The sequence below is a fragment of the Salmo salar genome, chromosome ssa28 (genome assembly GCF_905237065.1).
Source record: "Salmo salar chromosome ssa28, Ssal_v3.1, whole genome shotgun sequence".
Lineage (NCBI taxonomy): Eukaryota > Metazoa > Chordata > Actinopteri > Salmoniformes > Salmonidae > Salmo > Salmo salar.
Genome location: NC_059469.1, coordinates 29,428,106 through 29,451,160, shown reverse-complemented (window position 1 = coordinate 29,451,160; position 23,055 = coordinate 29,428,106). Strand labels below are relative to the sequence as shown.

The 23,055-nt window shown below is 42.6% G+C and overlaps 2 protein-coding genes across 13 annotated transcripts in view; both read left to right on the top strand.

Annotated features, from left to right (window-relative positions):
- Positions 1-15,321, top strand: part of LOC106589836 (cytohesin-1) — a 56,237-nt gene extending 40,916 nt beyond the window's left edge. For 6 of the 11 annotated variants that reach the window (XM_045710158.1, XM_014180229.2, XM_014180228.2 and 3 more), the window contains 10 exons: positions 6,491-6,557; positions 6,661-6,779; positions 7,558-7,638; positions 7,722-7,834; positions 7,916-8,064; positions 9,157-9,269; positions 11,127-11,205; positions 11,302-11,373; positions 11,471-11,625; positions 14,167-15,321. In XM_045710158.1, the coding sequence (XP_045566114.1) occupies positions 6,498-6,557; positions 6,661-6,779; positions 7,558-7,638; positions 7,722-7,834; positions 7,916-8,064; positions 9,157-9,269; positions 11,127-11,205; positions 11,302-11,373; positions 11,471-11,625; positions 14,167-14,245 (1,020 nt within the window). In that variant the 5' untranslated portion in view covers positions 6,491-6,497 and the 3' untranslated portion in view covers positions 14,246-15,321. Of the gene's footprint in view, positions 1-2,774; positions 3,519-6,490; positions 6,558-6,660; positions 6,780-7,557; positions 7,639-7,721; positions 7,835-7,915; positions 8,065-9,156; positions 9,270-11,126; positions 11,206-11,301; positions 11,374-11,470; positions 11,626-14,166 lie in introns of those variants that run through there. The other 5 variants (XM_045710153.1, XM_014180227.2, XM_045710154.1 and 2 more) reach the window with 4 other exon arrangements.
- A 195-nt stretch (positions 15,322-15,516) lies between these two features.
- The window catches only part of LOC106589834 (dynein axonemal heavy chain 17), a 111,978-nt gene continuing 104,439 nt past the window's right edge, over positions 15,517-23,055 (top strand). For both annotated transcript variants that reach the window (XM_014180222.2, XM_014180221.2), the window contains exons 1-3: positions 15,517-16,100; positions 17,645-17,835; positions 17,928-18,120. In XM_014180222.2, the coding sequence (XP_014035697.2) occupies positions 15,762-16,100; positions 17,645-17,835; positions 17,928-18,120 (723 nt within the window). In that variant the 5' untranslated portion in view covers positions 15,517-15,761. The remainder of the gene's footprint in view (positions 16,101-17,644; positions 17,836-17,927; positions 18,121-23,055) is intronic.

Genomic DNA, 23,055 nt, shown 5'->3' with positions numbered 1-23,055 from the left:
TTTCCATGTCCTGTTATTGCTTTGTATTTGATTGTGTGCAACTCTACTGAGTAATGTACTGTATGTACTTTGTGTTGGGGGAGGGGGTAGACACCGCGGTGTTGGGGGAGGGAGTATAATCATCCTTAGTGAAGTGTCCCCAACCTCCTGACCCATGGTATTGGTAATGATGTGATTATGTCAGTGATCGTGTGTGCGTCTCTCATCGAAGACACTGATGGGTCTGGGACAGTGGTCGCCCCAAGGCTACAGACACTTAAATGAGTTAATGGGGCTGTTAATTGAGTGATGGTGTTAATTACATGTATGACGTCTTTAGAGCGCATAATATAACTTTATATATTATGAGCTCTAAAGACACTAAAAAGCCTTTGTAAACCATTCATAAAGCTTTTATAGACCTTATAGATATACCCTTTCTACAGTCGTAGCCAAAAGTTTTGAGAATGACACAAATATTAATTTTCACAAAGTTTGCTGCTTCAGTGCCTTTAGATATTTTTGTCAGATGTTACTATGGAATACTGAAATATAATTACAAACATTTCATATGTCTCAAAGGCTTTTATTGAGAATTTCATGAAGTTGATGCGACGAGTCAATATTTGCAGTGTTGACCCTTCTTTTTCAAGACCTCTGCAATCCGCCATGGCATGCTGTCAATTAACTTCTGGGCCACATCCTGACTGATGGCAGCCCATTCTTGCATAATCAATGCTTGGAGTTTGTCAGAATTTGTGGGTTCTTATTTTTTCACTCGCCTCTTGAGGATTGACCACAAGTTCTCAATGGGATTAAGGTCTGGGGAGTTTCCTGGCCATGGACCCAAAATATCGATGTTTTGTTCCCCGAGCCACTTAGTTATCACTTTTGCCTTATGGCAAGGTGCTCCATCATGCTGGAAAAGGCATTGTTCATCACCAAATTGTTCCTGGATGGTTGGGAGAAGTTGCTCTCGGAGGATGTGTTGGTATCATTCTTTATTCATGGCTGTGTTCTTAGGCAAAATTGTGAGTGAGCCCACTCCCTTGGCTGAGAAGCAACCCCACACATGAATGGTCTTAGGATGCTTTACTGTTGGCATGACACAGGGCTGATGGTAGCGCTCACATTGTCTTCTCCAGACAAGATTTTTTCCGGATGCCCCAAACAATTGGAAAGGGGATTCATCAGAGAAAATGACTTTACCCCAGTCGTCAGCAGTCCAATCCCTGTACCTTTTGCAGAATATCAGTCTGTCCCTGATGTTTTTCCTGGAGAGAAGTGGCTTCTCAGCTGCCCTTCTTGACACCAGGCCATCCTCCAAAAGTCTGCCTCACACCTGCCTGCTGCCATTCCTGAGCAAGCTCTGTACTGGTGGTGCCCTGATCCCGCAGCTGAATCAACCTTAGGAGACTGTCCTGGTGCTTGCTGGACTTTCTTGGGCACCCTGAAGCCTTCTTCACAACAAATGAACCGCTCTCCTTCAAGTTCTTGATGATCTGATAAATGGTTGATTTAGGTGCAATCTTACTGGCAGTAATATCCTTGCCTGTGAAGCCCTTTTTGTGCAAAGCAATGATGACGGCACATGTTTCCTTGCAGGTAACCATGGTTGACAGTGGAAGAACAATGATTCCAAGCACCACCCTCTTTTCGACGCTTACAGTCTGTTATTCGAACTCAATCATCATGACAGAGTGATCTCCAGCCTTGTCCTCGTCAACACTCACACCTGTGTTAACGAGAGAATCACTGACATGATATCAGCTGGTCCTTTTGTGGCAGGGCTGAAATGCAGTGGAAATGTTTTTTTGGGTTTCAGTTCATTTGCAATTAATTGCAATTCATCTGATCACTCTTCATAACATTCTGGAGTATATGCAAATTGCCATCATACAGAGGCAGCAGACTTTGTGAAAATTAATGTTTGTGTCATTCTCAAAACTTTTGGCCACGACTGTACATTTTATAGGGCATAGACACTGAGTGTATAAAACATTAGGGACACTTACTCTTTCCATGACATAGCTTTCACCTGGTCAGTCTATGATTCCTTATTGATGTCACTTGTTAAATCCACTTCAATCAATGTAGATTAAGGGGGAGTAGACAGGTTAAAGAAGGATTTTTGTAAAAAAAATGTAAATGTTAAATTTTTTTAAAGCTTTGGGGCAGTTGAGACATGGATTGTGTATGTGTGCCATTCACAGGGTGAATGGGCAAGACAAAAGATTGAAGTGCCTTTTGAACGGGGTATGGTGGTAGGTGCCAGGTGCACTGGTTTGAGTGGGTCTTAGAACTGCAACACTGCTGGGTTTTTCATGCTCAACAGTTTCCCATGTGTGTTAGGAATGGTCCACCACCCAAAGGACATCCAGCCAACTTCACACAACTATGGGAAGCATTGGAATCAACATGGGTCAGCATCCCCGTGGAATGCTTTTGACACCTTGTAGAGTCCATGTCCCGATGAATTGAGGATAAGGGGCGCAACTCAATATTAGGAAGATGTCCCTTAATGTTTTGTACACTCAGTGTAAAAGTATTTTTGTACATTTTATAGGGCAATCTATAAAGTGTGTGTATAAAAGCTTTATGAATGGTTTACAAAGGTGTTTTTAAACAATTTACAAAGGCGTTAGTGTTCTAAAGGCCGAGTGCTGAGCGATTTTAGTTATTTTTGAAGTCGGTTTGGTTCGATTATTAATAAATAATCCCGAATTTCTATTTTGGTTTTGATACATTTTTTTAAACATTAAATGCGTTGAATGCTTTAACCACCCATAATGAAACAATTCATAAAAGGCCCATGATGGTAGTGACTGATCATGATTTCTTACCTAGCAGGCGTAAAAGAAACCCAGACCAGACAACTAACAGCACAATGGAGTATGGTCATTGTAGTTAATTATCACATTTTGTGCACAAAACTATGTAGAACATTGGCCTGTTGGAAACTACATCTCAGTTCGGACATGAGAATTACTCTAGAGAAACTGCGGCGCATTGAGTTGACAATTAAAAAAAATGATGCAATTCTAAAATAACCAACATTTCTGTTAATCGCTCAGCACTATAAAGGCCATTTGAATTGTTTTCGAAGGCTCTATGCATGCGTTACTGACTTCAAGTGGAACTGACAGCGTTTTAACTACTTTGCAGATATGATACAATCATAATATCAGTCAAAAATATAACATTCCCAGTTTGTTACAAACTTTATAAGAGTTAAAAAAAAAAATAGGTTCTATTCGACTCAAAATTCCATGACGTACAGTAAGGCATTGTTGGAGAATAGATGGATGCAGTTCAATGCATGATAAATATAATTTTACAATATATTTCTTGGTAGTCCCCAAAAAATACTGAACTTGAACAACCAGTTAGCATAGGCAGAGTGAATTTACAAACTATCTACTCTGAATAATTTCAGAGCACCCTTGTCTGAGTGTGCCAGAGTGCAGAATAACTGATGAATTTAAGAACGCGCAACACCAGCTGAATATGACCTGTGTCAGTAAATGTGGGCAAAAAAGGTAAGTAGTCTAGAACGCAGCTCTACTCGGGCGTGTAAAATAGTCAGTGAAGTGTTCTTTTTTGTGTCTGGAAGTAGCTAGCAAGTTAGCCAACTTTAGCCAGTTAGCTTGGGTGCTTGACTGCCGTTGTGAGGAACGCTCGGATCAACCCTACTCCTCGGCCAGTGTTAATCGTACAGTGTACGCTCGGAGAGCGAAACGCTCTGTCTGTTTGTAAATTCAATCTGACAACGCTCTGAATTTACGAATGACTCCGAGCATACTATGAACGCACCCTTAGCTAGTTGTCAGTCAAATGTATTTGGCATTGATCAAAATTAATAGGCGGGCAGGCAAGTTCACATTTTAAACGTGGGTTTGGACAAGCATGCATAGGCAGGCAAGCTGCAGAAGGACGAGCAGGCTACTATTTCCCATCGTTTATCAGTGCAACTAGCTGAAAATGTTTGCGAGGGTTTTTCTAATGTCCCCTAGCATTAGTTGTTGATCTTGTTGATGGGCATAAGTGAGGGAGAGAAAGCTTACCTTTTACATGGTTGTTTGATCAATAGGACTGTAAAGTTCCCAAATGTAAGAGGACTCCCGTGATATTACACCGAACAAAAATATAAGTGCAACAATTTCAAAGATTTTACTTAGTTACAGTTCATATAATAAAAATCGGTCAATTTAAATAAATAAATTAGGCCCTAATCTATGGATTTCACATGACTGGGAATACAGATATGCATCTGCTGGTCACAGATACCTTAAAAACAAGGTACTGTAGGGGTGTGGATCAGAACCAGTTAGTATCTGGTGTGACCACCACTTGCCTCATGCAGCGCGACACATCTCCTTCGCATAGAATTGATTCAACGGCTGTGCGAAGTTACTGGATATTGTTGGGAAATGGAACAAGCGGTCATACATGTCGATACAGAGAATCCCAAACAAGCTCAGTGGGTGACGTCTGGTGAGTATGCAGGCCATGGAAGAACTGGGACATTTTGAGCTTCAAGGAGTTGTGTACATAGCCTTGTGACGTGGGGCCATACATTATCATGCTGAGATGTGAGGTGATGGCAGCAGATGAATGGCGCGTTAATTAATGAGCCTCAGGATCTCGTCATGGTATCTCTGTGCATTCGTTGTCTGTAGCTTATGCCTGCCCATACCATAACCCCACCGTCACCATCTCAGACATCAGCAAACTGCTTGCCCACACGACGCCGTACACGCTGTCTGCCATCTGCCCCGTACAGTTGAAACCGGGATTCATCTGTGAAGAGCTCTTTCTCTACCGCACCTGCTGTCTCGAACTCTGAATGATCGGCTATGAAAAGCCAACTAAACTGACCTGTTGCACCCTCTACAACCACTGTGATTATTATTATTATTTCACCCTGCTGGTCATCTATGAACATCTTGGCCATGTACTGTTATAATCTTCACCCGGCACAGCCAGAAGAGGACTGGCCACCCCTCAGAGCCTGGTTCCTCTAGGTTTCTTCCTAGGTTCCTGCCTTCCTAGGGAGTTTTTCCTAGCCACTGTGCTTCTAAATCTGCATTGCTTTCTGTTTGGGGTTTTAGGCTGGGTTTCTGTATAGCACTTTGTGACATCAGCTGATGTAAGAAGGGCTTTAGAAATACATTTGATTGATTTGACTTTTCCAGTGTGCCAGTGGCCATCGACGGTGAGCATTTGCCCACTGAAGTCAGTTACGACGCTGAGCTGCAGTCAGGTCAAGACCCTGGTGAGGACGACGAGCACGCAGATGAGCTTCCCTGAGACGTTTCTGACAGTTTCTACAGAAATTCTTTGGTTGTGCAAAGAACAGTTTCATGGGAGTAGACACCGTGGTGATGGCGGTGGGTGTCTACTCCCATGAAACTGTTCTTTGCACAACCAAAGAATTCTCACCAGACGTCACCCATTGAGCTTGTTTGGGATGCTCTGTATCGACAGCTTGTTCCAGTTTCATCAGCTGTTTGGGAGGCTGTTCACAGGTGATCCTGCAGGTGAAGAAGCCAAATGTGTAGGTCCTGGGCTGGCATGGTTACACGTTGTGAGGCCGGTTGGACATACTGCCAAATTCTCTAAAAAGCTGTTGGAGGCTGTTTATGGTAGAGAAATGAACATTCAATTCCCTGGCAACAGCTCTGGTGGACATTACTGCAGTCGTCATGCCAATTGCACACGCCCTAAACAATTGACATCTGTGACGTTGTGTGACAAAACTGCACATTTTAGAGAGGCCTTTTATTGTCCCAGCACAAGGTGCACCTGTGTAATGATCATGCTGTTTAATCGGCTTCTTTATATGCCACACCTGTCAGGTGGCTGGATTATCTTGGCAATGGAGAAATGCTCACTAACAGGGATGCAAACAAATTTGTGCACAACATTTTTGAGAAATAAGCTTTTTGAGGGTGAAACATTTCTGGGATCTTTTTATTTCAGCTAAAGTGGGACCAAAACTTTACATGTTTGGTTTTTATATTTTTGTTCAGTGTACATATTTGCAGAAATCCATTCAGGTTTATTTTGTGGCTTTTGGCGAATACGTTGTAATGCTCTAAAGTCGCGCTGTTGCTACTGCCTGTAAACACACAGTCCACTTCAAAGTGAATGGTGGCAAATGGCTTGTTTGAATAAAGGCCTACTGTAGCTCTAATTGGCTCTGGCGCACCGGTCTGCATAGACTCCGGTCCCGGACGAGACAAATGGTTTTATTACCTGCGGTGTCTAATTGTCCAACCCACGGCCGCTTTCCCACTGTATATTGCTATAGAATTTTCACAAATGCCTTACTATACATCATTCCCAAACATTCAAAAAATTTATGGAAATGTGAAACTGACCATATTTAAGCACTTGCTTGTCAGAAAATGTAAAAAAGGTGTCATTCTTCCAGAGGGTGTATATGAACAGATTTGAATATGTTGCTAAAACACTGTCAGTTCCACCTTAATGACGGTTGTGTCTGTAGGAAAAGCATGCAGAGAAACAAGCAGGTGTCCATGGGGTGCAAGAAGTTTAACATGGACCCAAAGAAGGTGAAGCCCAATCGTAAACCAGCCTCTATCACCCACTCTGTCCTGTGATTGGTGCTCTGGCTGTGGTGCTGTGTTCTGATTGGCTGTGTGTACCATCAATCAGGGGATCCGGTTTTTGATTGACAGCGGTCTGCTGAAGAACACCAGCGATGACATCGCACAGTTCCTCTATAAAGGGGAGGGGCTAAACAAGACCGCCATCGGAGACTATCTGGGGGAGAGGTGAGAAACGTGTGAGAGCAAAAAGTGAGCGAGAGTAAGAGTGTGGGAGAGACATCGAAAGAGATTGATGGATGAGCTATTAAGTGGGTTAATGCAGGGATTCCAAAACTCGGTCCTGGGGCACCCCCTGGGTGCACATTTAGTTTTTTTGCCCTAGCACTACTCAGCTGACTCAAATAATCAAAGCTTGATGATGAGTTGGTTATTTGTATCAAATCAAACTTTGTCACATGCGTCGAATCCAACAAGTCTAGAGCTTACCGTGAAATGCTTACTTACAAGCCCTTAACCAACAGTGCAGTTCAAGAAGAGTTAAAATATTTTGCAAGAAACAGCTGTGTAGTGCTAGGGTAAAAACCAAAACTGGCACCAAGGGGAGGCCCCAGGACCAAGTTTGGGAAACTCTGGGTTAATACATTCTCAACTCAGTGATATTGATTTGGCCCATTTCTTTTTGGACACACGCATGTGCTGGCCACAGAGAGGATGCAAGGATTAGGAGATTATGGATTTCATCTATTAGATTATATTTGGGTATGTTTCTGGTTTCATAGCTTTTCTCTGATTAAATCTCCTTAACTAACCTAGGTCCTGTTCAGTTGGCAAGAAACATTTGGATATGGAATGAAACATGAAGAAACCGCATTGAACTTGTCCAATAAGAAACACTACTTTTCAGTTGAAACGTTTAGCTACAGTATTCCCTACTGAATGCAACGCTGATCTATTCACTTTTATGACCATACACCTGAATACTGTTTTGTATGTGTTTCTGTAGAGAGGATTTCAATCTTGAGGTTCTACAAGCCTTTGTGGAGCTGCATGAGTTTACTGACCTTAACCTGGTCCAGGCCCTCAGGTAGCACATATACACACATGCTCACCACACACACACACACACACACACACCACACTCTTATGTTTGCGTGTCCTCTCCCCCAGGCAGTTCCTGTGGAGTTTCCGGTTGCCAGGTGAAGCCCAGAAGATCGATCGCATGATTGAGGCTTTTGCCCAGAGATACTGTCACTGTAACCCTGGCGTCTTCCAGCACAGCGGTATAGAAAGGCCACCGCACACACACACACTTACGCAAGCACGCTCACACACTAACCTCCCCGTCCCTCTCTGTGTTCCAGATACGTGTTATGTGTTGTCGTTTGCTGTGATCATGCTGAACACCAGTCTCCATAACCCCAATGTGAAGGACAAACCCTCCCACCAGAGATTCACCGCCATGAACAGAGGAATCAACGATGGCGGAGACTTACCTGAGGACCTACTCAGGGTATCTATCGATCTGTATCTCTCCCCATCACCCTCTCCATCCCTCTGTCCTTCTCTATTCCCCCCCCTTTTCCTTTTTCTATACCGGTCTCTTCCTCCCTCTATCTATAGTGTACTAGGATTGGCTGAGGACCTGAGCCCTATACTATGTACGTGGTTTGAGGAGTTAGCAAGGTAACTTTGGTCAGTTCTGAGTTCAACTCTGGATAAATGGTACCATGAAAGTCGCTCACCTTTTAGCCAGGTCAATTTCTATGGCAACGAATCCTTCAGAACTAACCTGCTCCCGGGTGGGTTAGCGACTAAGAAAGTATTTTTTTTTTTTTTTTAAGCCTCCCGCTTTTGGCTGGATGTGCCTGTGTGGTTCATCCATGCATCATCTATTAGCAGAATTACTGTCTTACCTCAATTAGCCACAAAATCCCTAGTTTGAAAGCGACTGTTTTCTTGAATCTGTGCTGTGCCATTTTCCCTGCATTTCCCCACACGTGGGCTGGCCCCCTAGCAATTCCAGTTCTAGCCAATGAGCTTCAGCCCCTCGCATTTTCAGAGAAAACTTTTGGTGCTACTCACAGAACTACTGGCTAAAAAGTATACAAAAGTACTGGAGAATCTATTTTTAATACTTTTATTTCATAAAAAATGGTGCTCATGATAAGCACACCAAAGACGGCATTAACGATACGTAATGAAAGAAAGACTGCTCTTCAACGAGCCTATATCACACCATAGCCTGCTGAATTTGCTAGATAACTTTTCTTTCATTTTGATTTCGGCACAAATGAAAATGTGACATTGACTCGCCCATGGATTGATCTTTCAGCATTGTCTCAGTATTGTCTCAATGAAGAGTTTGGCTTTCGACTAGCTACTTGTGACATGCATGCAGTTACAAGCCTGCTAGATTTAGCGGCAGGTGGACAATCAATATCCAACGTTGTAGTACGGATAAAGCCTGAGCTGAAGCTAACTGAAGCTGGTTAACTTTAGAAAACCCTGAGTAGATCTAGCTTCAATTGTAGTATACACCCATCCTGTGTTTGTATCAAACGTCTAATGATCTCTTTCTCGCCCTCTCCCTCTCTCTTTGTAGAACCTGTATGAGAGTATAAAGAACGAACCCTTTAAGATCCCAGAGGATGATGGGAACGACCTCACACACACTTTCTTCAACCCCGACCGGGAGGGCTGGCTACTCAAACTAGGTGAGTGACAACTTTGCAGTTTACAGTAAGTGGAGAACAGGACAGCCAGTTTTATTGATGTTTCCACTCTGGTGGACAGATGCAGACCAACACTCTCCTGTTTGGTCTTCTCAGTCATACATATATTGAACAAAGATATTGTCACAGGGTCGTCGAAAGGGGACCAAGGCGCAGCGTGTAAAGTGCTCATATTTTTTTTATTTTATGATAACACTTCAACAAAATAACAAAACGACAGCCAACAGTTCCGTCAGGTACGTAGACAAAACGGAAAACAACTACCCACAAACCCCAAAGGAAAACAGGCTGCCTAAGTAGGGCTTCCAATCAGAGACAACGAAAGACACCTGCCTCTGATTGGAAACCATACCCGGCCAAAACCTGGAAAACAAAACATAGAAATAGAATACTAGAAATACCCCACCTATAAACAGAAAACCCAAAACCACCCAACACAACCACCTGTCACGCCCTGACCGCTCTACTATGGCAAATTACCTCTTACAAGGGTCAGGATGTGACGGATATAATGCAACATGTAAAGCAGGGGTACTCAACTCTTACCCTACGAGGTCCGGAGCCTGCTGGTCCTACCTGATAATTAGATAATTAATTGCACCCACCTGGTGTCCCAGGTCTATATCAGTTTCTAATTAGAGGGGAATAAAGAAAACCTGGCTTTGAGGTCCAGAGTTGGTCCCATGTTTCATGAGTTGAGAAAACAAATCCCACAAATGTTCCATATGCACAAAAAGCTTATTTCTCTCAAATGTTGTGCACAAATGTGTTAATATCCCTGTTAGTGAGCATTTCTCCTTTGCCAAGATAATCCATCCACCTGACAGGTGTGCCATGTAAAGAAGCTGATTAAACAGTGTGTAACAGCGATAAAACAGCGTGTAACCACGCCAGCCCGGGGCCTCCACATCCGGCTTCTTCACCTGTGTGATTGTCTGAGACCAGCCACCCAGACAGCTGATGAAACAGAGGAGTATTTCTGTCTGTAATAAAGCCCTTTTGTGGAGAAAAACTCATTCTGATTGGCTGGTCCTGGCCCACGCAGGGCTGCGCCCCTGCCCAGTCATGTGAAATCCATAGATTACGGCCTAATACATTTTATTTAAATTGACTGATTTCATTATATGAACTGTAACTCAGTAAAATCTTTGAAATTGTTGCATGTTGAGTCTTAATATTTTTGTTCAGTATAGAATAGAGCCTAATTATGGTATAAAATTAGTATAAATATTAATGGCTTAATGTAGTTTCTTTTTGTCTTTTTTCTTCATTTGTTTTGGGTATTTTTGGTCTCCAGGAGGTATGTAATATATATGTCTGGATTGGAAACTTTACCCTCCCCAGCCTGTATGTGCTTTGCTTCAGGGTGCTGCTTCCCTACTACCCACCTCTCTGTCCAATTAAAATCTACTGTTAACTATGGTTTCATTATAAAGAATGAAATGGTGTTTAATTGTTGGCAAGATGTGATTGATCTGCTCTGTGTTACTCATGCTGTGAGGTTATCAACCTCTAAACGCAAACAACCTTTAAACGTAACCCTACCATCCAATCAACATGTCATCTAATGCGTTGTGCCTAACAACCTTTAAACGTAACCCTACCATCCAATCAACATGTCATCTAATGCATTGTGTTCATGGTCGACTTTGTTGTCGTCATTGATGTGCCTTCTGAGAAGCATGACTGCATTAAAGATGACCTGGAACACGCCCATAGGCTCCTGCCTGGTACTGGCTGATGTCTGTGCTGCCGCCTGTCTGGAGTGCCTAGGGGCAACTTTAATCTGTGCATTTAGCTTCTATGAATCCTGATTGAACTCTGACCTTTAACCTACCTCAGGAGGGCGTGTGAAGACGTGGAAGAGACGATGGTTCATCCTCACAGACAACTGCCTGTACTACTTTGAGTACACTACTGTGAGTTGCTCTTTCTATTTCTCTCTTTTTCTGTCATGCTTTTTCTCCATTGCTTTCAATGTATCAATTATGAGCTATAACCTTCTCTCCCTCCAGGATAAGGAGCCTAGGGGTATCATCCCTCTGGAGAATCTTAGTATTAGAGAGGTGGATGACTCTAAGAAACCAGTAAGTTACTCTCTTTTCCTGTGCTCTTTCTCCTGCCATTCTCCCGGTTTACCTCTCTCTCCCACCCCCCTTCTCTCTTTCTCTCGCTCTCTCTCAGAACTGTTTTGAGCTGTTCATCCCGGACCACAGGGATCAGGTGATCAAGGCGTGTAAGACTGAGGCGGACGGACGCGTTGTCGAGGGCAACCACACCTTCTATCGAATCTCCGCCCCCACAGCCGAGGAGAAGGAAGATTGGGTCACCAGCATCAAGTGAGATCTTGGCTGTCCCAATAACCTCTCCTTCTTTCTGAAGTGTACACACATTCACTAGTCTGCACAAATTTAAAAGCATTGGATTGGTGTAGACATGGGCTAGGGGGACTTATACTATAATAAACAGATCACTGACCATTTCGAATCCCACCGTACCTTCTCCGCTGTGCAATCAGGTTTCCGAGCCGGTCACGGGTGCACCTCAGCCACGCTCAAGGTACTAAATGATATCATAACCGCCATCGATAAAAGACAGTACTGTGCAGCCGTCTTCATCGACCTGGCCAAGGCTTTCGACTCTGTCAATCACCGTATTCTTATTGGCAGACTCAATAGCCTTGGTTTTTCTAATGACTGCCTCGCCTGGTTCACCAACTACTTTGCAGACAGAGTTCAATGTGTCAAATCGGAGGGCCTGTTGTCCGTGATTATTTTTAGTGCCGACTTCATTGATGCAAAAGTCAGTACAATACAAGCAGTCAAAGCCAACTGTTTCTCCCTACCATCTAGACAGGCAGTATCTAGCAACTTGAAAGCTAACACTGCATCCGGGAGAACCATGTCGTACTTGCGCATCCTATTGTACCTCTGTTCGAAATCAATGATGTAGTCCGTCATTGCAAACGAAATATCTCTCGTAACACTGTCAGTTAGAATATGCCTCATAGGCACGGTCTTTCTCTTTTAAGAAATACAAAATCCAGTGCTCTGATCAAAGTTCCCATACCATCATCATTGTTCCAATCCTCAATGGATACTTCCAGTGCTGTATCTCTCGCTCTGCTACCAATGTGAACTCGAAATGACACAAAGACATGGTTCCAGTTTAACAAAGTTTACTATACCGTATGAACACACTACAAGGTAGCCATTGCACTCTCAGCTAGGTCCATCAACGAACAGACGTCCTGCGCAGGCGCACTCTTGACTGAGTGATAGCCCCGTAATAACAGAAATATAGGGATACTTAAAACATGAACTTAACAGTCCGGACCTCTGGCAGTCTCTATGGGAGTACCGCAGGGTTCAATTCTCGGGCCGACTCTTTTCTCTGCATATATCAATGATGACACTCTTGCTGCAGGCGATTCCCTGATCCACCTCTACGCAGACATCATTCTGTATACTTCTGGCCCTTCCTTGGACACTGTGCTAACAAACCTCCAAACGAGCTTCAATGCCATACAACACTCCTTCTGTGGCCTCCAACTGCTCTTAAACGATAGTAAAACCAAATGCATGCTTTTCAACCGTTTGCTGCCCGCACCTGCCCGCCCGGCTAGCTTCACCACCCTGGACGGTTCCGACCTAGAATATGTGGACAACTATAAATACCTAGGTGTCTGGTTAGACTGTAAACTCTCCTTCCAGACTCATATTAAACATCTCCAATCCAAAATCAAATCTAGAATCGGCTTTCTATTTCGCAACAAAGCCTCCTTCACTCACGCCGCCAAACTTACCCTACTAAAACTGACTATCCTACTGATCCTCGACTTCGGCGATGTCATCTACAAAATAGCTTCCATTACTCTACTCAGCAAACTGGATGCAGTCTATCACAGTGCCATTCGTTTTGTTACCAAATCACCTTATACCACCCACCACTGCGACCTGTATGCCCTAGTCGGCTGGCCCTCGCTACATATTCGTCGCCAAACCCACTGGCTCCAGGTCATCTATAAGTCTATGCTAGGTAAAGCTCCGCCTTATCTCAGTTCACTGGTCACGATAACAACACCCACTCGTAGCACACGTTCGTTCCAGCAGGTATATCTCACTGATCATCCCCAAAGCCAACACCTCCTTTGGCCGCCTTTCCTTCCAGTTCTCTGCTGCCAGTGACTGGGACGAATAGCAAAAATCGCTGAAGTTGGAGACTTTTATTTCCCTCACCAACTTTAAACATCAGCTACCTGAGCTGCTAACCGATCGCTGCAGCTGTACATAGTCCATCTGTAAATTGCCCACCCAATCTACCTACCTCATCCCCATACTGTTTTTATTTTATTTACTTTTCTGCTATTTTGCACACCAGTATTTCTACTTGCACATCATCATATGCTCATTTATCACTCCAGTGTTAATCTGCTAAATTGTAATTATTCGCTCCTATGGCCTATTTATTGCCTACCTCCTCATGCATTTTACACACACTGTATATAGACTCTTTTTTTTCTACTGTGTCATTGACTTGTTTATTGTGTTATTGGCTTGTTTGTTTACTCCATGTGTAACTCTGTTGTTGTCTGTGTCACACTGCTTTGCTTTATCTTGGCCAGGTTGTAGTTGTAAATGAGAACTTGTTCTCAACTAGCCTACCTGGTTAAATAAAGGTGAAATTAAATAAAATGCCAGTAATTTCCTTTCATATCCATGAAGGAAAGTAAACATGTGCACACTTTGGGAGAAAAGAGAGATTTTTGGGACACAACCCTTCTCTTACTTCCATCCTGTCCTGTTCTTGATATGTATGAGCCTGCTCTAGTCCTAAGCCAAATGTAAAATCTAAATTGCTCTCCCCCCTCTTCCCTGTAGAAAAGCCATCAGCAGGGACCCCTTCTATGAGATGGTGGCAGCCCGGAAGAAGAAGGTGTCGGCTCTGACTAACCTGTAGGAAAGGCCCAGGCTCCAGCACTTCAGCAGGAGAAGCAGGCCTCACTCGACTCTATGGCCCAGTGTCTATGGACCTGAACTAAAGGACCTATGGAATTATGTACATAAGAAAGCAGAATATCCCCACAATCTGAAAGGTAGAAGCTGTCATCATATTGATTACATGTTGCTTTCTTCAGATTCACAAACACTGGAGGGGAAGGATTTTGAAGGGGCACGGGTTTAGGATGGAGATGAGGATTGGACCTCCTTCAGCGCCCTCTACAGGAAGTTACATCATGCAATATTTTGTTTTGATATAAAATGAACAGAGAAAGGTGCCATTAACCTCTTTACATAAATCTCTTCTCATAGTGCTGCCATTACTACAGAGCATCATCTCTTTCTCAATGATTCCCATAACAAACCACCACTGTTTCCTCTCTAGCCCTCTCTCTTTCTCCCCTTACAGGTCGAGATGATACTTTGTTGTTTGTTAAATGTTTCCGGGCCATAGGCCTGTCAGTGATCCGGGGGTGAGATATGGGAGCTGAGTCGGCACAATAGTTTAAAAAAATACTGTCTCGGCTGAAAGCCTTGTTATGCCATCACTGTGTTAGTTCTGCTCTTAATTTAGTTTTTTTGTTTTGATACCTCTGTTACTACAACTGCACAGTCACGTGGATGGAGGTGGTATGGAGGGAGGGGAGAAAGAAATAAAGAAGGGGAGAGGGAAACAAAGGATCGTAATATATCACTACTCAGGTTAAAATAGTCTCTTATTCTGATATTGTGACGAGTACTTTTGCAGAAGCAGCAGTAAGTTTGCAGGGAAGGATAAAATATTAAGACCTTTTACAGTTATTATACAGTTGTATGCTGTCTGTTACAAATGTGTTCTGTCATCAATGACCCCTTTGGAGGGCTCTGTTTTTGTTTTTCATTGGCAGATAACTTCATCAGCAATTTTTTGGTTCACAATGCACTGCTTATGATATGTAAATCAAGCTTGAATTATTTGTTTATTTATCAATAATACATAAAATGTCTTGTAAAGTTGTTTTGTATCATAAAGGTTTGTGCTTCTTTTTGCCATCATATTTTTGGTTATTTGATATCAGATAACCAGATCTCAGATTAACAAATCTCATGTGTCTCATATTTGCTTTCTTTGTTTAATATTTGACTTGATAGGTGAAGTTAACACACAACTTTAAAGATTTTGCCAATGGATTTAACCAAACAAGACAGAAATGGAGACAGCCATAGAGCTCCACCTCTGGGCACAGCAATGACAGGGTCCACATTCAATAGCTCGAGCCTTTGTCGCTCATTGACAGTCCAAACAAAAACCGTTAAGAATGGGTGAACGTTCTGAGCACGAGGAACGGATTTCACATTTGATTTCCAACGTTTTGTCAGTTGAAGTTTAGACGTTTATCTTGGTAGTTAACGTTAATCTTACCAGCTAACGTACACTGACTATTAAGGAATAGCTAGCAAATAGCTGACGGTGGCTGTCAAAAGATTATGATAACATGGAGGGAGAAGATCAGAGGATCGTGTTTTTACAGAACGTGACTTTAAAGGCACTAAAGTTGAAACCGGACAAATGGCAGAAGTTTATTGCTGGGGAGGAAACCCGAACTTTGATCGGCAACTTCATTGAAAAATCCGACATCAATAGCCTTGTTATTTCTCTAAATGCAGCATCCCAACTTGTTTGCAGCCTTGAGTTTCCGCAAACAATTAAAAACAAAGCTGTATATTTTATCAAGAAGGATAAAGAAGTTATTACAAAAGACAATATAAAGAATGTATTTATTGGAGACGTCGCGAATTCCCCAGTGGACGCTACAATCGGCGCAATTGAGGGGGTGAGTAATGTTAGGCCAGGCCGTCTAACTATCCCAATGTCAACTAGTCCACAAGCCAGCCACTGCTTGACTTGGACTGAAATAGGTGTTGTACCGACCCCCCCCCAACTTGCATGCTAGTTGAGATTTCTGCTCTTCACTCTGTTCTCAGTTTAGCCTACGTTTCACCGATTTTAGTAGCAGAAAGCATTTTTGTCTTAAGTTTTCGCTTTGGCTAGTTGTTTCAAGTGTATGTGGCGGTTTATATTTAACGGTACAGTTGAAGTCGGAAGTTTACATATACTTAGGTTGGAGTTATTAACTTGCTTTTCAACCACCACAAATTTCTTGTTAACTATATAGTTTTGGCAAGTTGGTTAGGACATCGACTTTGTGCATAACACAAGTAATTTTTCCAACAATTGTTTAAAGATTATTTCACTTATAATTCGCTGTCTCACAATTCCAGTGGGTCAGAAGTTTACATACACTAAGTTGACTGTGCCTTTTAAACAGCTTGGAAAATTCCAGAAAATGATGTCATGGCTTTAGAAGCTTCTGATAGGATAATTGACATAATTTGAGTCAATTGGAGGTGTACCTGTGGATGTATTTCAAGGCCTACCTTCAAGCTGGGCTACCTGTGTGGCAGGTAGCCTAGTGGTTAGAGCATTGGACTAGTAATCGAAAGATTGCAAGATCAAATCCTTGAGCTGACAAGGTAAAAATCTGTTGTTCTGCCCCTGAACAAGGCAGTTAACCTGCTGTTCCTAGGCTGTCATTGAAAATAAGAATTTGTTCTTAACTGACTTGTCTAGTTAAATAAAAGTAAAACAAATATTTGTAGACCACAAGTCTGGTTCATCCTTGGGAGCAATTTCCAAACACCTGACGGTACCATGTTCATCTGTACAAACAATAGTACGCAAGTATAAACACCATGGCTGAAGGACAAAGCCCTGACCTCAATCCTATAGAAAATTTGTGGGCAGAACTGAAAAAGCGTGTGCGAGCAAGGAGGCCTAAAAAACCTGACTCAGTTACACCAGCTCTGTCAGGAGGAATGGGACAAAATTCACCCAATTTATTGTGGAAAGCTACCTGAAACATTAAACAATTTAAAGGCAACGCTACGAAATACTAATTGAGTGCATGTAAACTTTTGACCCACTGGGAATGTGATGAAAGAATTGAAAGAGAAAGCTGAAATAAATCATTCTCTACTATTATTCTGACATTTCACATTCTTAAAATAAAGTGGTGATCCTAACTGACCTAAGACAGGGAATTTTTACCAGGATTAAATGTCAAAAATTGTTGTAAACTGAGTATAAGTGTATTTGGCTATGGTGTATGTAAACTTCCAACTTCCACTGTAGGTGCAGGAGCTCCGCAATATTTTTGGGCTAATATTCTAGCTACAAGAGGAATAGGAGCTCAAGCAGTAGCTAGAACATTTGAGGTACTGGTACTCGGCTGCAGTGAGCTCCTACCCAAGACAAGCACTGGTTGTAGCTATTGATAAATTAAACAGTCGCTCATAAATTTAACAAGTGTTTCTCCAGATTGCATACCCTCTACACACCAACAAAGACAACACCAGACGCTGGCCCAGGGTGGTTTCAGATGATGTGTCTCGCCATGCACACAAACTGAAGAATGAAGTGTTCGTCGTTGGAGATCAAATCAAAGGCAGAACATTCCTGCCATTACCAGCAAACGCAGATGCTCTTGAAGATTCAGAATACACCTACCGGTATTAGACTGTCACCTCCTTTAAAGACTCAAATCGCATAATACATTGTCGTTGAAAATAAACAGTACATTGTCTCCTTTCCCCCAATGCAGGCTCTCTTGCGCCATTGACAGTAAGTTGATGCATGCCTTTGAGACGGTGATAATCGACTGGACTCACCAGGTGACAGAGGTTCTTAGTAAAGACTCTGCCCAGCCGATCCTGGATGGACTGAACCCACTGCCCAGAGTGGAGTTTGATTTCTGGAACAACAGACTCATGAACCTGGAGTGTATTTATGCACAGGTACCCTATTTTACAATATGAAAGATGATATTGTTGTTTGGAACGTGTGTCTTTGTGCGTTCTCAGTGCTAGGAGCTGTCCATGGTTCTGATTGGGTTAATCCAACAATAGGTGGTGTTGAATCGACAGTGAAAGGGGACCTGCATTAGCAGGTCTGGATTCAATCAGATCAAGCATTAACCTAGCCTGATGTCTCACACAATTATTCCGCTGATCTGTCATTCTCTACATACTTTAGTCTGAGACTGCCATCATTGAAGTTGTTTGTGGTGACGAGGGGCGTTGAACAAAACAAAGTCATAAGCGATTGTATTGTCTCTAACCGATCAGAGTATCAAAGCCAATGACACATTTTCAAACCACCGCTTTACCTGCGTGTGTTCTGGCTCTGGCCCAACCCATCGTTTTCTGTACCAATCAGACGGCCCCGAATGTGCTCACATTCGGTGAAGGGTTGGGTAGGTACTCAGATCTAGACTCATTGCGGAGAAGAAACTAAAGTCCGTGGGTGTGGCGTAGCGTTTCGCCGGAGAAAGGAGTCTGGATAGCCAGTAATAACCAGTGTTAACCAGCGTTGGCTGACAGCTGCATAGCAGTAATGGTGCACAACTCCAGGATTCTTGGAGATGACTCCGACTCCTGTGGTTGGAGTAAAAGGAGTCGACTCTTGCTCGACTCCGACTCCTGTGGTCGTAGTTGAAGGAGTCGACTCTTGCTCGACTCCCAAAACATTCTGAAACGGATGCGCACACATGTACACATCACCTACTAGGAAGACCTACTAGGAAGACTACATTTGCGTTCTAGAGGACTGACATGAGCATGATGCTGCCCACTTGCTCATCAACTTAGCCATTAAAATTCCTATTTTGTTTGAATTTGAAGGTGATGTCTATGAACTAGAATAATTCAGAGATATTTCTGCTGTGCGCAGGATCCCAGAGCAGACGTTGCACTCTACGCTGATAAGCCTATTCTTTGACATGTTATAGCCCTATTCGGACGGGTATTACTAGAGATGTTGGCTATGTAATTATTATCCAAGCATGTGCATTATTCCAGAGGACGATTCACACAGGATATTTTTTTCCAAATTGCTCCGTAATTCTTATTTTTTTCCAATTTAATTGACTCTTATAACGGAAGCCTGGAGGTTTTTATTCTACGTGTGAAGATATTTCAACATCATGTCTAGACGTCAATAGTCTACACTGATAACTCGTGCTTGGCTGCCAAATGTATAGGTGTCCCCATAATATTTACAGTGGCAAGAAAAAGTATGTGAACCCTTTGGAATTACCTGGATTTCTGCATAAATTAGTCATAAAATGTGATCTGATCTTCATCTTAGTCACAACAATAGACAAACAGTGTGCTTAAACTAATAACACACAAATTATTGTATTTTTCTTGTCTATATTGAATACATAATTTAAACATTCACAGTGTAGGTTGGAAAAAGTATGTGAACCCCTAGGCTAATTACTTTTCCAAAAGCTAATTGGAGTCAGGAGTCAGCTAACCTGGAGTCCAATCAATGAGATGAGATTGGAGATGTTGGTTAGAGCTGCCCTGCCCTATAAAAAACACTCACAGAATTTGAGTTTGCTATTCACAAGAAGCATTGTCTGATGTGAACCATGCCTCGAGCAGAAGAGATCTCAGAAGACCCAGGATTAAGAATGGTTGACTTGCATAAAGCTAGAAAGGGTTACAAAAGTATATTTTAAAGCCTTGATGTTCATCAGTCCACGGTAAGACAATTTTGTCTATAAATGGAGAAAGTTCAGCACTGTTCATCCTGCAAAGATGACTGTAAGAGCACAGCGCAGAATGCTCAATGAGGTTAAGAAGAATCCTAGAGTGTCAGCTAAAGACTTACAGAAATCTCTGGAACATGCTAACATCTCTGTTGATGAGTCTACAATACGTAAAACACTAAACAAGAATGGTGTTCATGGGAGGACACCATGGAAGAAGACACTGCTATCCAAAAAAAACATTGCTGCACGTCTGAAGTTCGCAAAAGAGCACCTGGATGTTCCACAGCGCTACTGGCAAAATATTCTGTGGACAGATTAAACTAAAGTTGAGTTGTTTGGAAGGAACACACAATACTATGTGTGGAGAAAAAAAGGCACAACACACCAACATCAAAACCTCATCCCAACTGTAAAGTATGGTGGAGGGAGCATCATGGTTTAGAGCTGCTTTGCTGCCTCAGGGCCTGGACAGCTTGCTATCATCGACGGAAAAATGAATTCAAGTTTATCAAGACATTTTGCAGGAGAATGTAAGGTTATCTGTCCACAAATTGAAGCTCAACAGAAGTTGGATGATGCAACAGGATAATGACACAAAACACAGAAGTAAATCAACAACAGAAGGGCTTCAACAGAAGAAAATACGCCTTCTGGAGTGGCCCAGTCAGATTCCTGACCTCAACCCGATTTTAAAATGCTGTGGCATGACTTCGAGAGCGGTTCACACCAGAGATCCTAAGAATATTGCTGAACTGAAACAGCTTTGTAAAGATGAATGGTCAAAATTCCTCCTGACTGTTGTGCAGGTCTGATCCGCAACTACAAAAAACGTTTGGTTGAGGTTATTCCTGCCAAAGGAGGGTCAACCAGTTATTAAATCCAAGGGTTCACATACTTTTTCCACCCTACACTGTGAATGTTTACACGGTGTGTTCAATAAAGACATGAAAATGTATAATTGCTTGTGTGTTAGTAAGCACACTGTGTTTGTCTATTGTTGTGACTTAGATGAAGACCAGATACAATTTTATGACCAATTTATGCAGAAATCCAGGTAATTCCTAAGGGTTCACATACTTTTTCTTGCCACTGTAAATTGATGGTGTGCTCATAATCATTATTTTAGCGATCCATAGTAGACATCCTTCCTAATAACAATGCCCACATCTTGCTGATTTGAGCTTCTGAAAACCTTCAGGAAAGTAGCTCTCCAGGAACAGGGTTGGAGAACCCTGACCTAGGACATCAACAGCCAGCCAGGGTTTCATTAAATAAGCTTTAGGAATAATACTTTTTATTGCACATTTAGGCATAAACTGATGCATTTGGCTACTTTCAACTTCAATTCGCTGGCACTATGAATAATAGCTTAGCCATACTCATTCCTAGCCTAGTATATACTTTTAGTCAATTTACGAGGCATTGCAAGACAAGACGTTGCGAGATATACAGATTACCAAGATATAGCCTATGCGCACGGTTCTGACTGTCTGTCTATCTGCACCGATCCCCTCTCTCCATCGCTGGCTCCCCTGCTCTTTCTTTTTGCTATGAAAAACGCTAGTGTGTGTTTGGTCTTCGGTCTGTTGCGTGTAGAATAGCTCAGCCTACTCATTGATAGCCCCTACTTTAGTGAACTTGTTTGAGACATTGCGATAGTTCGACATTGCGATAGGCTACAGCATTGCGATAGCCAATACATTTTGATTACCGATGTACAGTTCTGACTGTCTGCCTGGTGGCTGTCATGCCTACCTATGGCTGTACCCTTACCCTCTCTCTCCCTCCCTTTGCTGGTAAAGATACAATAGTTTGTTCTCGGATGTAGACAATGGCAAATAGTTTCCTCTGTTGCAGAAATACAGAATTTTATGAGGCGGAATCGAAGCTTGACACCCACAAATGGAAGTCGACACCGGGAGTCGGCGCGCAAGGACTCGAAGAATGTATTATTTTGGAGTCGACTCCCCATCACTACATAGCAGATGTTTCGGTGGTGTCATTCACTTTCAATGGAAGGACAGCGATAGTGGGCGACTGAACAGGGTGGGACTCTCGAAATTAGAAACAATTAAATTGGCTAGTTCAGCTGTCAAGAAATAACTACGATTGGATAGAGCAAGGCTGTATCTCTGCTCCCTTTCACATCTCCCCATCGCTCATATACTTGCTTCTCATATCACTTGCTGCTGTTTACTGCTAATATGAGAACTAGCTATATGGCGTAAAGCCACAAATGTGAATAATATTTAACAAGGAGAGCGACAGTAGGAAAAAAGATAAAACAATGACGCACGTTCTGTCTGAATGACTGAAATCTGCCCATAGTTTGAGAAGTGAGAACACACACGCACACTGATCTAAAGCGTTCTTGGTCCATAAACATGTAGGAAGATTCTTAGGTAGCTAACCCTATTGACAACCTTTATTTAGGCATTTTAAAACACCCTATTATGACATCATCTAATCCGAATATCAATTGTCAATTTACAGATACGATTGCGGCTGGTTGATTTTGGTCACTGTGTCAATTCATCCAGTTCTCAATACTGCATCTTTCTGTTGGAGAATGAGCTAGCTTGCTGCTGCAGATCTTTCCAGCTAGACATTCCTCTGCATTGTGCAGGTGGTGAGTGGCAGCTGGCGTAGCAACAATTTTGCTATGTAGAGGGACTATCGGCTAAGCCGGTAGAGAAAGGCCAATATCGGCCCGGCTGATTATCAGTTGTTCTCTTGTCCTTGGACCTTAAGGAGTAATGGTAAAGTTAGCCAGCAGCATACCACCCTGCATCCCACTGCTGACTTGCTTCTGAAGCTAAGCAGGGTTGGTCCCTGGATGGGAGACCAGATGCTGCTAGAAGTGGTGTTGGAGGGCCAGTAGGAGGCAATTTTTCTTCTTGTCTAAAACAATATGCTATTTCCCTGTGTAGTGTGCTGTATTTTGGATGGGTTGTTGAACAGGTGTCCTGTGTAATGCGATGCTACTGGCGGCAGAGAAGTCAGGCGCAGGAGAGCGGAAACTGATTTACAACGGTTATGTTTAATAACCATAAACCACCGTCAACAGAACAATAAAATAAATGGGTCAAACAAAACCCGGTAACTACCAGCATACCGTGCACAAGCACTACAACAAACAATTACTGATAAGGACATGGGGGGGAACAGAGGG